Source organism: Mycteria americana, chromosome 1, assembly GCF_035582795.1.
Source record: "Mycteria americana isolate JAX WOST 10 ecotype Jacksonville Zoo and Gardens chromosome 1, USCA_MyAme_1.0, whole genome shotgun sequence".
NCBI lineage: Eukaryota > Metazoa > Chordata > Aves > Ciconiiformes > Ciconiidae > Mycteria > Mycteria americana.
This window is the reverse complement of record NC_134365.1, coordinates 36,382,654-36,398,364: the sequence shown is the minus strand read 5'-3', so window position 1 is coordinate 36,398,364 and position 15,711 is coordinate 36,382,654. Positions and strand designations below refer to the sequence as shown.

The following is a 15,711-nucleotide window of genomic DNA, read 5'->3' as shown; positions in this document are numbered from 1 at the left end:
TGAACTCTGCTACATTATCATTGAAATTCACAGGATAACCTGTGCACTTCAATTTAGAATGTATATAGATGCTTTTACTGGGTTGAAGCCATAATGCCAGCCTATTCACCTGATACACATCTACAAGCCATCAAATTATTTTAGTCTTTTCTTTATTTCACAAGCCTAGTATTAGCAAAAACTCAAATAGCACTGCAACTGTGTAATTCACCTATTAGTGTAAATAGTACAATTTACTGTTATTTATTGGAGAGCAGTCTCATAAAACTGATGATTAAAAATTAAATTCTGCATTAACGTTACTTCAGCATAATATTTTAAAGGATATGAACTAGTCAAAACTGGAATTTAGCTTTTCTATGTGCTCATCCCCTTTGTTGTCTCTATTTAACAAGATAAATCAATTATTCATACAGTTATAGCACAAACACATGCTTTTCAAAACTTCTGCAAAGCTAATATACTGAAAAATAAGTAGTTGCATATGCTATTGCTCCATAAATATTAGATTTAATATCTTTAGAGTTAATATTGATTTCAGAACCTGACTGAAAAGGCTGGACTCCAGCGGTCACAGGCTCAGTCCCCCCACTAGGTGGCACAGGAAGAGTCCGTGTGAGAAGAATACATTTTGTTCTACCATTACCAAAATGAATTTGTATGTTAAAAGATGACAGAAATATGGAATATCTTGAGGACTATTAAACATTTACTTGTACAAATATTATTGTACTGAAGTGAGTGGAATTGTTTTGGCATATTTAAAATTTCACTCAACAATGCTATTTTCATACAAATAGTGAGAGTAATCCTTAAAATACTTTGATAATTATAAATGGTTTTAGGCACATATAATCTTGCTGACTTTTGTGGCTCTGCTTATGTGGGTATAGTATATGTTCACAAGATGGGTAATCTCTGTATCTTTGTGTTTTCATATTGTTGGGCTTACACTGCAACACATACACACACATTTAACGGATACTTTTCAATAAGATTTGAGCACCTATTTCATTAGTCTCTTATAACATCAGAAACCTTAAGATTATAAAACTTACTAACAGCATTACTAAATACTGACCAAAAAGCTAGCAAGCAGAAAATACTTTAGATAAGACTCTTCATCATTTTTGGTGCTAGAAGCCCCAAAATTACAAATATAGTCCAAGCCATACACTCAGGCTCCCTTTAAGCTCCCCTTACACTCAAAAGAGAGAAGTTGGCAACATTACCATCTTTTAGTCAATGTAGGATGGTTCACACTCTGAATTGCCTTACACCTATCTGTTGGCTATAGAAACAGGTTAAAGGACTGGCTGAGAGCGAGGCTGTGGTGTGAAATCATGCCAGGGCACAATGCTCCATGGCACTGTGCTGGAATCCCACCAGGCACGTACCCTGCCGAGGCTGCTGAGCAAGACCCTGTCCTTTCTGGCACCTCCCTACTGGTTTCTTCTCTCTAGAAATGCCAATCCTCTCTGTGTAGGCAAACTAAAGTTGCTATTTTAAATTTTCGCAGGTGCTCCTCTAGCTGCCTTTAGGTTAGAGACACTATGAATCACTGCGAGGTCTTCACAAAAACTAACCAGTGGATTCGACCAATTCAAGAGAGTAAGAACTGTGTTGGCAAAGAGCAAATTGGAGCTGAATACACATAAATCCAGACTGCAAAGTTAGCACTACGTGCTATCAGGAAAATATACATTTATCACATGGATTTATGAGCCAGTAGAGATATGCTCTTAATCTATCTCTTGCACATGTACGCAATGTACGCCTTTAGATTCTCATGTGGATCTGCAGCTGTAAAGCGCAAAGATAATTGATGAAGTGCACTGCTGCTACAGTACATTCCCAGTCACACAGAAAACATTAAATAACATTAAGAATAATGTTTATATTAATTCAATACTAAATTGCAAGATTATGCTGTAATGTCTGAAAAAATGGAATAAAAGAGATTCTTACCTCCTAGAGGAGGGCCTATGAGCACAGGGCAACATTCCACAATGGTGACAAGTCCAACCGCACTGGAAAATCTGGCAGCCCCAACGAGGTCCATCAACGTCTCAAAAAGAACACTGCTAACCATTCCAAATGCAAACCCAAAAAATACAGCATATATCACCAAGCCAGTGTAATTTGTTGCCAGAGGGCACAAGATATGACAGACGCCATTGTACAAGACAGCAAAACTAAAAAAGTACTGAATCTTTGGCCGGATAAACTTGGAGTTTGCTACGAGTCCCATTGAAGGCCTAGCAAACATGTCTACAAAGGCTAAGATAGATAGCAAAAAAGCAGCAGAATATTCATCAATTCCCTTGTGCTTGGCATAAGGAGCCAAGAATACTATTGGAGCGAAGAAACCGATAAACATAATGACATTTCCTGACAAATAGATCAGAAACCCTCTGTGTTTGAAGAGGGACAGATCTAGGTATTTATTCATAGTTTGCCAAAAAGACTTCTTGTTGTTTTTATGCAAGGTAGAATCTCCTGTGCCTTTTTCAACATCTTTTTTCACAGGAGGGACTGTTTTCGGTCCAACAGGTCTCATAAGTGACCCAGCCACACAGCAGTTCAAAAGAAGTCCTCCCAGAATGAGAAAGCTTCCTTTCCAGCCAAATGCATTAAAGAGGAATTGATTGAGAGGTGCCAGTGTGCTCAGAAACACTGGACTTCCAGCCATGGCCAATCCATTAGCAATGGGACGCTTCTTATAGAAATACTTGCCAATCATGGTCAAGGCAGGCTGTAAGTTGAATGCTAACCCCAGACCTAAACAACACATAAAAGACAGTATTATTGAAGGTCATGCACTAAAAAACATATCACACCCCTTTCAAGTTCTTTTTAAAATGACCAGTATCTAATCCAGAGATTCCCAATGAAGATAGAAACCAGCTAGCATCAGAGAATGAAATACAGGTTCATTGCTGTCCGTGTGTGTTAATGCCAAGACTATGTCATGGTGGCATTCTGCCATTCCCCCTGTAGCACGTCAATAAAAGCCAAAACTCCTTGTTGTGTTTCAGCAATGATAGAGACAGGGGAATCACAGAGGAATGATGGTATCAGTGCCTTGACTCACCTTTTTTATATTTACTAAGCTATAATGCAATTCTCCCTTGGCTCATTTCACAAAAGTTATTAAATGTCACCTCAGCTACAACGAATGCAGGGTGTATTTAAATGCATAAATCTCCTCATTTCTTATTTCCAGCCCTATTTAAGATCAAACTTGTGTACAAAAGTGGAGATTAAAATGGCTAATTTTGGAGCACATTCAGCTCCACTTCCCCAGGTATGGAAGTCACTCCTAAAGGTGGAAGAGTTGTAGAGGACATGTACGGGAGCAGACCACCCACCCACATCAGCTGAGTGTGTAAGCTGATCCTCTAGGCCTTCTCTCTATATTAAGACATCTAAGCAATAAGGTCTAAGTAGCTATGCATCTCCTGGATGGCACAGGAGAGAAGTCTTCTTCTCTGATAGGCCCATTCCTGGACCCTGACTTTATTCTTACAGTGAGCACCAAGTTTAGGATACAAAAATAAGAGCTTTAAGAAACAGTCACTGAACAAGGAAGGACTCCTTTAATCCCAACATAAAGAAAGATGAGCTTGAATATAGGAACAAGTATTATCTCATTCATTTATTACCTGGCAATATTTCACCGCACTTGCCTTCGATATTCTGAGGAGGTAGTTTAAAAAAAACCCACAACTTTTGATAAGGAGGTTATTTAATTTACTGGCTTTATGATCACTTTAGTTCATTGCCTTAGGCAATATCCAGGCCTTTGATGATATATGAATAATTTTATTTGGGGATTGACCCTGGGGGATTTTAAACAGAAAGCTATTGAACTGAAAGTTGTTATACTTATCTGTGAGAGTACAGGTATGTACAAACCTACAGAAAGCTGGTACTAGCTTTCGCATTTTTACTACAATTCTGTTAGCCTCTGCCACCCTGTCTGAAGTGCAACATGACTGAAAGCTAAGAGAATGAATGTGAAATTCTACACAAATTACTGTAATAAGTGCTGTCATGAGCCAATCAATTTTTATACCATAATTACAGTGCAGTGTGGAACAGTACATACATACAGCATTTACTGAATAAAATCATCAGTTGTTCCTGAAATATCCTAAGAAATAATTTAACATCATACCAGCTAATTTAAAGGATTAGATAGTTCAGGTAGCTGAAATGAACTGATCTTGCTACCTTCTTGGTTTGTATTTGTCCAATGCCTTGCACAGTGGGTTCTTGGTCAGTAAGGCTCACTGATAGAACAGTATTAGAAATAATATAATATAATATAATATAATATAATATAATAATTCCTTTTAAACAGGACTCTTACCTCCAACAACACCAATACATAGATAAAGTTCCAGGACGCTATTGCAGAAAGAGGAAGCAATCATACCAAATGAACACAGGATACCTCCTGCTATCATCACAGGCCGGCTACCATACTTATTCACCAAAATGCTGCTTATGGGACCTGTTGGTGGAAAGAAAATACATTAATAGTTAACAAGTAACTCCATCATACATGTCTTTGTGTTTAGGATGTGTTGGAATGCCTTACTCTTCCATCCTGGAAAATGTCTAGCTGTTTCTATACCGATTTGTCTTACAAACACACTCCGTGAGTTTGCAGACACATGAGCCTGGATATGGATATATTGCCTCCATGACAACATAAATATTGATTAGTCATGGAGATGGATAAAAAGATTAAAGACATCAGACAAGCAAGAGGGATTGTTACAGTTCACAAGCAATCAATACTGAGATCGGTCAATGGAAGTTTTAAAAGTGCAAGGACTGAAGAATTTCAAGTATGAGACAGATATCAAACTCCACTTCACAGAGCAGGACGAATCTTCAGGCAAGCAAACTAATAACTGATCTTAATACTGTAGCATGTCCTGGACCCCTACTTAAAACTACACATAGACTTAAAAATACTGTCAAATCAGAATGTAAATCTCTGGCTCCTGAGGCTTGTTTTCCCTTCCCTCATCCAGAAAGGAGTGTTAATGGGCAGTAAGATGACTACAGGTTGTCTGGGAAAATCTAAGATGTGGTTTAGCATAAAGACCTATAAACTTTGAAAATATTGCTACAGGTCCATTTTTCAGTTTCAACTGCAATTCAGTTTATGGTGTAATTACGTCCATACTAAACAAACAGCTAGTGTGCAATTTAGCATGACATGCATTATATGTTTTTTAAACGACTGTGACTGGAATAGATGGCGTGCTACATATCAAGATTAAGAGGTTGTCAAAGCTCTTTAGGTAAACCTGCATACCATCTGACTGCACTATATTTGGCCCAAACCATTACGAATAGTTTGGCTTTTGCGGTAACTAAACTTATCCAATTCAAAAATAATAAAAAAAACATAATAAAAAGCAATAAATTTCAAACTCAAGATAAAGCAGGCACCTGGCGTAAAGTGGAATGCCAAGCTCTGCATCTGATTTCACTGCAAATCATTCACTGTACTGGTAACAGTTTTAAGTTTCTCTCTTTATAAATATCTAAAGGAATAAATGCCAGAAACTCCATGATGTGAAAAAGCCAAATCCAACCAAATTTAAAAGTGTATTTTCATAGGTACAGTGTTATTTTAGACTCCATTGTTTGAATTACCTTAAATGTATTAAAGTATTATTATGGATGTACTGTAAATGTTAATTACTACTTGCATATCAACCACAAAAGTCTTAAGCCTATGCCAAATGATCAATTTTTAGCTTACTTCCTTATGGAAATAAGCTTCTACAATAGTGTTGCCCTGTGCCTGCCCATCTTTTCTAATAGCTTGTGAATCCAGAGGTCAGTTTGAAATTAACTTGACTGAAAAGCAAAGATTTGAGTGATGTTTAGATCTTACGGTTTGTGCATTCATTAAATAGCTTGGGTCACAAGAAGTCTAGGGCAGCATCTGTTTAAAAAAGGAGGCCCCTGTCCAGGCAGCACAGACACTGGCCAATACATTCAGCTTTCCCCCAGTAAAAGCAATCTATCTTCTTGCCAAGGCAGCTGTGTCGTTCAAAGTAGGTGGGGGCATAGAGGACAAAGAGGGTGGCTATTTTACCGGGAAGGTAAAGGATGCTCAGACTGAAGGCTTTAGGGCTCATCTTACAGACACATAAACATAGGAGACCAGGCTCTGCTGCTCACTGAACTGCAGTTTAAGCATAACCGTATATTGAAACCAACAGACTTGAAATTCCACAGCATGGAATAGCCCACCAAATATACAATAGCCCAGAGATTTATGAAAAGACTTTAAATCACATATGAAGCACTAAAACATTTTGCTGACAGCTTATATTATGGATACTTAACACTCCTTTATTTCCATTTGGGGGGAACCCAAGCAGTGATGAGGTGGGGTTTCTCCTTTGAGGCCATATGGAGAAAGCAGCGAAACATGAAGGATGGACAAATTACACTCCGAGCACTTCCCAAATATATCATGCTTACTTCTCCTGTCTTAATAAACTTGTGCTCTCATAACTATGCTGAAGCATAACTTCAATCACAATGTTTTTATTTATAGAGCTATATTTGGACAATCAGTAGTTTGGCTCATGTTTGAATTAGAAAGAAAGCCCTTTTGAAATATGTGAACAATACAAATACTTCCTCTGGGTCAAAAAAGCCCCTTTTAACTTGAACTCTTTGTTTAACTCAAAGCAAAAAGTTTCATCCCTATATCAATTAATATTTATATTTTTGAAAATAAATTAAAGGCAATTTTCTGAAAAAAATAAAGTTTTAATTGTTATCATTACTAAACACAGTAACAGTATTTAACTTCAAAGATACCAAAATAATGATTTTTAAAATTATTTTCAAGTTCTCTTTCCTGTGATGAGATGGAATTATTTCAAAATTGTAAATGAAAAATTTGTGTAGTATTTGTTAACACTCTGACCTCCCCCCAAATTACTGCTGTAATAAATGTTGCCTTGCTGTAGTCTTACTTAAACTGTTCCTTTGCTGATCCTTAGAAAAAAAATGTAGGAAAGAGGCATCATAGCAGGTAAACATTTGACCATACTATTTACAGATGTATTCACTACAGGCAGCACCTTGAATTGTACCCTTACGTAAATACTTCAGTTATGATGTAGATAGACCTGTTAGCAATGTTTCTTTTCTCATTAAACAAAGACAGTGTGAAAAGCCAGAATGATAGGTATAAGACCAAATGAAAAAGATGAGGTAAATCCACACATAGCAGACTATCAAGTGTTGGAAAGAGAGGAATGGCATTAAAAAAGATTGTTGTGCAATATTGCTATATAGTTAGCATTTTAAATGAAACTATGGATCAAAAAGACAGCATTGCACAGCACTGACAAAGTTTTCCGACCATAATCAAGGAGAAAGGTGAGCTCGGATGTAATATTCACCCCAGAAGAGTACTGACTATAATAATCATATTCTTTAATACTGTTCCATCAGTCCTTCCTTCCTTCTCCTGTAGAACAGGAAAACGAGCCAGATTCTTGTTTGTTTAGGGGTTTGGGGAAGAGGTTTGTTTTTAGTGTTTGGTTGATTGCTTTTTTTGGGGGTGTCCAGAAATGGCAAGTTTCGTAGTACGGTCCTTTGAGGGAGATCATTTTGCAAACAGTTCCTTATTAGGAACAAGAAAAGTGGACCTCTGCTGATCTTAACTGTGGCACTTAGGCCAGGACTGTAAGTTAGAGCTTTTCAGATCAAAGCATGCAATGTTAGCCTCACCTACAAGACCTGTTAGCTAGAGGTCAAATGTGCATGTATTAATTTAGGTAGGCAGCCGATGAAGACACCAGAGGAAAGACAAAGCTGCCTGATGGGTCTGAGCTCTGCACTTTCAGATTACCTAAATCTGGAACGTATTACAAATTTAAAATTCCTTTAAACATAATATTCTCTTTGAGACGTTTTCCTTAGGTTAATGATGTGTATTTACCACCACAGCTCCATTTAATTTTGGGTTTTCTTTTAATATATTCCAGTATTTTGATTTAAAATTTGTGCATGAGGGAAATATTAATTGTTCTTTAAGTCATAAAGTTAGTTTAAGCTTACTCCCTAAGTTATCTAGGAACCCTTCCAATCTGATGAGTAGGTTAAACATTTTCTTGTGACATCTGTGTATATACTTGGTTTCGGAGTCTCATAAAATGATGCATATTCTTACCTTAACATATATGAATCTACATAAATTCCAGCTGTTTGCCTGCCATCATACCTTTTATAGCCATGCACAAATTTCATTTCACATCTAACAGCTTCTACAATTATTTAAGCAATGCCCACGTCAGCATGTATCTATATTCCTTGCATATTTTTTCTTTTTAGCAGAAGGAAGATTAAGCTGTTTAAGTACTGTAACACTGCCAAAATCATGCTATACATTAATGCACGTTAATGCACTAAAGGACTGCTGGATCTCTGAGTCTACTTTCCCAAAGCCTGAAGTAGCTACGTAACAGATGTTAAGTCAGGAAGCCCACAAGAATATTTATTCTGATCTCTCCCTCAGCACCTACAAACCATCAGCCACAAAAGACTATACACTCCCTAAACCAAATTTAAGACCATTATCATCATATGCTAGCAGTCTCCTGGCTGTATTTTTGTTTTATATCTTTCTGTTTGAGGCAAATGACCAGACTGTGAGAAGGAATAAGACAGCAACTCTAACCAGTGCCACTGAAGAACAGTTTCAGGAAGGGCTGTGCAGCAGGACACAAATGCTTTAGAAGAAGACAAGAAAAAATAGCAGCTTTTCACATTCTTCATCATATGTCAAGGCAAAGATGGCAAAAGTAATTTCAGCTATGCAGAGACTGGCTCATGCATTTGGGAGCTGTTTATGAAGTTTTATACAAATCCTATAATAATGTGACACCTACGTTCTGTTTTGATGGCTCAGCAGAACATTCACTTGTACATTTGTATTGTGCAAAATGTGAGGACAAAGCTCCTTTCGCTGGTCTTCAGTGAATACCAAGACCTCTCGGAAGAAATATATTGCTTACAAATGAGAATAATTATTTCTTATAATAACAAAGGTAGCAATAATCCAGATTTTCCTCTCACTTCCAAGTTTAGCTTTTCAATCACCATTTAAATCTTCCTTCTTCTGCTAAGCCATACTGTTGTAAATGAAAAGCAATAAAAAAGACTACATAACTGAATAAGTAGATTTAAAAAGCAGATGTTTGAAGAAATAATCACTTTTTTCCCCTTAAAGGATGCTTATTGTGCTAATATGGTTTAAACATAACTCGAACATTAAAGTTTCTTTTTAAAGAAATATACTGCTTGCTATTTTTGTGGAAATGAATAGAGGGCTTAAACTATGCACTGTAAATTTAATATCCTTTCTCATATAGTTACATTCTCTGAGATACACACACACTCATATACACACATCTATCCATTTATTCGCTTTTTTCAGCCCTAAGAAAATATAAAATTCAAAAAATGGCCTGACTCTGGAGACAATGCAACAACTTTATATCTAGTATCTCTAAAAGCTTAAAGGATGCAACCCAGATAACAATATTTCCATTTCATAATACCTTGAGGTAATAGAACAGGCAGATCAGTTTTAAGGCCATGAAATAGAATAAAGGAAGATTTATTTGGCATAAAATCTATCTCTTGCTCAGCTCTCAGGTAGAATAACATTTATAAGTCCAAATGTATTAGGTACACTCCATTAATTTATAAGAGGAAGAGGATCTAGGACACTAGAATTTTTGCTGCCTTTTCTCTTTTCCATCAATTTTTTTCTTACCAAAATGAAAAAAAATATATATTTACTTTAGACAGTTCTCCCGTAAATAGACACCACTTTCTGTGAGGGATGAAAAAATGTTCTGCAACTTAAATGTGTAATAACTAGTCAGAACGGTTACAATAGTAGGGATTGGTTTGTAGCAGTATCAAGCTGCTGTAATTGTCTTTTATGTCCATAATGAGGTCAACTTTGGGGCTATTCTATATTTATATTCACTGTACGAATGAAAGTTCCTTTAAAAAGTATATAATATAGGTTTTAGTATTTAATTTATTTGTCCTGGTTTGATTTCTCACTGCTATCATACAGTGACGTAATCAAAGATCATTCACATCTGTAATTCATTTCACATACAGCCAGTGCATTTATGCTTTTTGTTTTGCTACGTGCATTATTTTTAGTATGTAACTACAGATGCACCTTCTTGATATAAACATAATTTTTTAAACATATATTGACAATGTCGTACAGTATTCATAGTGTCATTGATCCAAAGCAACATGAAATGACTCAGTCTGAACAATATGACATGTATTTATATAAAGTGAATTGCTAAAAGAAGTTGAAAATAAATGCAATAATAATATTTCAAGTTGCACTAATGCAATATTGTAGATTACATCCTGTCAAGTCAAGTGATTTAAACACAAGTACATTTTCAGCCATCTGCTCTGCAGAGCCAATGCAGCTATCTTTCCAGTCCAGATTTATTTTTTATTTCTGTTTCCTACAAGGCTGGAAAAGCCCAAGGATCTCCATGAATTAACATTAGGATAAACTACTTGCTAATATCAGTCAGACTTCTCTTTTTTTTTTTTTTTTCTTTTTTTTTCTTTTTCTTTTTGTTTCTTTTTTTTCTTCTTCTTTCTCTCCCCCCCCCCCCCCCCCTTACAAAATATAAAATCCACTTGCAGGAGCGATTTGTTTTGTTTGGCAAAGAATCCCCAATATTTTGCTAAGGTAGAGCCTTATGTTTCACTTTAAAACAAATCCTTCAACCACAAATGCTGTAAGCAAGTGCTTAGTACTGCTATTGGAATGTCATCTCTGGCATCCAGAGGAAAAGCAGCTCAAAATTGATTCTGATCATGTTTAAAACCTGTTCATTAAGTTGGAAAATGCTTTAAAAATATGCTGCTTTTCTCAAGCAGGACTAAGACAAAATACTGAGCATTCTGTGACAGTCTTACCTCTAAAACCTCTAAAACCTTTGGCTAAATACTTCTACTACTCTTGGACAGGCATTTAGAGAAGGCAGACAGAAAAAAAAATCAATGAATTTGAAAATATTAAAATGTCATTCAACTATTTTTGTGTTAGATTCTTTATCACATTTCTGGGAATGGTAACCTGTGTTTCTGACATATCCTATGTGTTTGTGTAACAGCAATGAAGGTAACATAGTTCAACAATCGTTGGAAAGCTTTCTTTTTAGTTCCTCTGTGCATTTGGCAGTATTTTTTTTCCATTTCATATAACATTTACAACTGGTTGCACTGATTCCATAAACCTAGATAATATAGTAACCTTGACAGAAAGCAAAGAGAAAAAAAAGCTCTTGCAATAAATATCACCAAAAAGAAATGGCTAACATTGAGTTAGGGTCGCTAAACTATGAGTTAAGACAGCTCAGCAGCTGAAAGCACAGCATGCCGGGGAGCAAGCAGTCAGTCGTTCAACCATCCATCACACTTTGCTCACCACTTCCCCTCCTCTAACTACATTTCCTCGGTGTCATTACCCTGAATGCACACATTCTCACTTGTGTCCTGAAGGATCCTTGAATTCTATTAAGTTTCTACCTTTTGATTACTAATGAGGATTAATTTCACCTTCAGATATTCCTTAGGACTTTTATAAGAAATACAGTAATCACGCGTGTGGTGACCCATAGCACCCTGGCTGATGGTAGAGCACCTCAGCACACTGGCTGCTTCTTCATGCTTCCCCCTCCCAAAAGGTTACATCTGATAATTTTGAACTGATGTGCTCAAGTCAGGAACATATGTTTGGCTGCAAATATGAGCCGTCTTTTTCCTGAAATGTTCAGAAGAAGCAAAATAAGTGATAAGTGGTGCTGGTGCTTTCTCTAAATGTATTGCTTTTATGTAGAAATTACAGATCCTTGATCGGTTTGGTATTTTTTTTTTTTTTTCCAGTGATACATCAGAGACATGAACCAAGGGCATTATGTATTTCAATTAAAGCTGTTGTTTGCCTTACAGGTTTTTTTCTTGTTTGCTAGGGTGCAAATGTGTATGGAGTTATGGACCATGTAATTTAGAAAATATCTTCAAGTTCACAAATTACTCTATATCTATGAATTTAAAGAAGTTGGAAAATTGCCCAGTTTTTAATCAAGGAGTAGCCATGCTGATTATTATTTACATGAATACATATCGATGCTTTATATTAATTATCTTTTGCATGCTCTGCTACAGAATTTTTTTCATGAAGGCTAAAACACTTGATCACAAAGCAAAAGACTTTAAGATGATTTATGACATTTCTTTTGAAATTAGCAATATGAAACTTCACAATATTTAATAGGAAATGAGTGTAATCTGTGAGCTGCTGAACACTCAGCAGTTTTCAGAAACATTTATGGTCACTGACTACAAAAAAAGTTCTGTCCCAAAATTAATTGCCCAACTTTCACATTGACACATTTATTGTGAAATGAAGTCAGTTGCAGCAAAATATTTCAGCATTCTTTTAAACATTCCTTATATTTGTATTCCTGTTACCTTCAGTATTACTGAGTGAAGTGAAGCCCATGCATAGATATTTGCAAAAACTAGTCTTTCAACTTGGAAAAAGGCAAGAAACAAGAAAGAAGAAAGGAGGGAACAAGCTAATGATGAGATGGAACCAAAGCACCTATAAGATGAGATGCATATAAATAGAGACATTGTAACACCAGGCACATATTTTTCACAAAGTGGCCTGCATGCCTCTGTAATGGGGATAGCTGGAAATAGCAGCAGCACATGATATGTGCATCGCAAACGGTCTTCTCAGAAAAATGTTATTTTCTTCTCAGAAAACCGATGCAACCAGCTTGTAACTTAAGCAGTAAATGCCATATAGTGTATCAACATCAACATTAGAAAATTCAGTGGCAAATATGAGGTAATTGGAAGAATTAATGAAAGTTTCCTGTAGAAGAAAAGACAATGAATTTTTAAAGCTTAGTATTTAACCACAATTAACTCCTCAGGACTTCATAGGCTTGCATGAATCTAAATTTAAAACGGCTTTTCAGACCCAAAAATGTGTTGGGGATTTCACTTAATTGATATTACTGTTGACGTGCACAATGAACCTGTGCCATTAAAGGTTACTTCTCCTTCAAATGAAAAACCAAACAAGGACTTACTCATTTTTCCTCCTCAAAATACAGTAAAGATAATAATACTAATATATAAATATTAGTAAATATAATTCCCTATAGCAGTAGTTAATATGAAGGTATTAATAATAAACTTAGCTAAATTTATATCCTTTTCAGAGTTTCACCAGAAATTTCAGGAGGCATAACTCTTAAGTATAGAAATGCTCCAAAGAAAATATTTAGTGGTTTCCTTCCAGAGGTCTCATCCTTGAAGTATTATCCATTCATCTCAGTGGCTGCTCCTTCTTTCTCTGTGGATGGTTGCAAGTGAAAGACTTAGTTCAATTTGGTAATATCTTGTTTGAGCACTTGTACTGAAAGAAGCATCACATTTCCGAAAAGATTAAAATAAATCCTATCCAATACGTCTGCTTTCCAGGAACAAAGGAAAAGTAATACTAATCCAAAACTAGAGATTCATTTATAGCTGTCCAGTATTTCTACTAGTTTTTCTATCTCAAAAATAATCTTACTAAAAAACTGCTGTACCCAGACATAGAGACTATATATTCACACAAACACACACACACACACAAAAACCCCACCACTTTTCCTCATCGGATTGTTGGACTCCTAATGATATAAATGAGTTGTTTTTCCCTGGGATAATAGAAAGTACTCATCCCATTTATAAGTATTTTTCACCTCGAAACTTCTGAACTCACTCTTTCAAGTTCAAAGAACTTGAAAATTTGTAACTGAAGAACACTTAGTGTTTAGTACTTTGTGCCTTGCCAAAGCAGATTACAATTTTTAGCTATAAAACTTGTCTTTACAGCTTGCTAACTGTGTGAACTGGATTGCCAAACAAGTCCTGTATATTCTGCTGTTACAGAGGGAGGACAATTTTCTGTATTGTTGCAGATCATAAAACTGAAAAGAAAGACAGAGGTTACAGTATACTATTGTCACAACTACAACTATGGCAACTTGAAAATAAGAGATATGTTGTTAATCTCAGAGCTAATTGTTGGGAAGAAAAAAAACCCAAAACAAACAGTGCTTGCAAATATTTATTTTAATTCTTCATAGACATTTTCCTAAACCATGTTATTAGCTAGTTACAAATATTTCCCTTTTTTCTTTCTTCCTCTTTGAGGAATGACTGTCTTTTCTACAAATCTGTGTATGCACATGTGAACACAATATTTGTAAATGTTCATTACTCACCACTTCCTATTTATTATTCCCTATTATCATTCATGATTTTTATACACCTTCTTAAAAATCTCTGGCTACTTTTCCTGACAATACTTTGTCATTTGGAAGCCTAACAGACATCACAGAGATCAAAAAGTCATAGCAAACACTTTCAGAAGACCTTGCACAGTCTATTTAGTAGTTCTTATGAATGTAGGGTATATTCTCTGCAACTCAAATCATTACAGATTTCAGATAATGCATTCACTGTGAAAAATTCAGCCAACTTCAGTTAAGATTAATATTGTCATTTGGATTTCTCTGTCTTCTACAAATTGCCCATCATATTAATGTTCATACAATATCCCATTTTTACCCTGCACGTCATCCTACAGTTTATTTGTTTTCTTCCAGAATAATATTATAACTAACTCAACTTGGAAATTATTCCTTATATATTGTTACAGGGAATAATATGTAATTTCAGAGAAAGCACAAGATACATGCTTCTTCGTAGTTGCTCCTTTATCATATTCCTTTCTGGTCTCAATTTTGCACTGTATAATTAAACTTCAAATTGAAAATACTCAATCTACTACCTATGATGTTTCCATGGACCACTTACTGTGAATTATGGATCATGAGTGGATCATTAAATCTCATCTACATATTCAGAATATATGTAATGAGAAGTATAAATCTGGATGTATTTATAACTTGGAAGTGTCCTGAGAAGTCATCATATTTAGGTCATTGTCAATAACATTGTAAGATTATTTCCAAATGCATTTGCTATTTTACACATATGTATCATTAAACTTAAAATGTACTTTATAGAAAAATCTTTCTAAAACATTATTTTATCATTTTTTCCATTATAATTGTATTTTTAATAATATCCAATAAAATGCATATGGTAACTTTCAGTGGTAACAATTAGAAGCTTAAGAGTGGGAGATTCCCAAATTCCTTTACAGCCTGTAAATTAGATCAGGTCTGAAGAACGGGTAAGGTAAGTATATGTGAATAATATTTAGTTCACAACATACCGGGGGAACAGGAAGAGGGAAGGAAGGGGGAAGAGGGAAGAGGGAGGGGAAGGAAAAGGGAAAAGGAAAGAGGAGGGGGAAGAGAATTTATTTGTGTTTCAAGATATCATACAAAATGGGAACTGAGCATTCTCATTAGGTTTTGGCACCTAAGGTATTTAAAGTGCAAGTGCAGACAATGGTAGTATATTAATGGAATCATACCAGATACAGAATTTGCATTTTTCCCAGTATTTTGCAAAAGGGGAGACTGAGAAACTGAGGTAGGGGCTGGGGTGAGACACAACTAC

General features: G+C 35.7%; 1 protein-coding gene across 2 annotated transcripts in view; it reads right to left on the bottom strand.

The window, feature by feature from the left end:
• SLC16A7 (solute carrier family 16 member 7) overlaps window positions 1-15,711 on the bottom strand; it is an 88,393-nt gene that overhangs the window by 8,236 nt on the left and 64,446 nt on the right. For both annotated transcript variants that reach the window (XM_075494636.1, XM_075494647.1), the window contains exons 3-4: window positions 4,376-4,519; window positions 1,969-2,781 (exon numbers count right to left, since the gene is read on the bottom strand). In XM_075494636.1, the coding sequence (XP_075350751.1) occupies window positions 1,969-2,781; window positions 4,376-4,519 (957 nt within the window). The remainder of the gene's footprint in view (window positions 1-1,968; window positions 2,782-4,375; window positions 4,520-15,711) is intronic.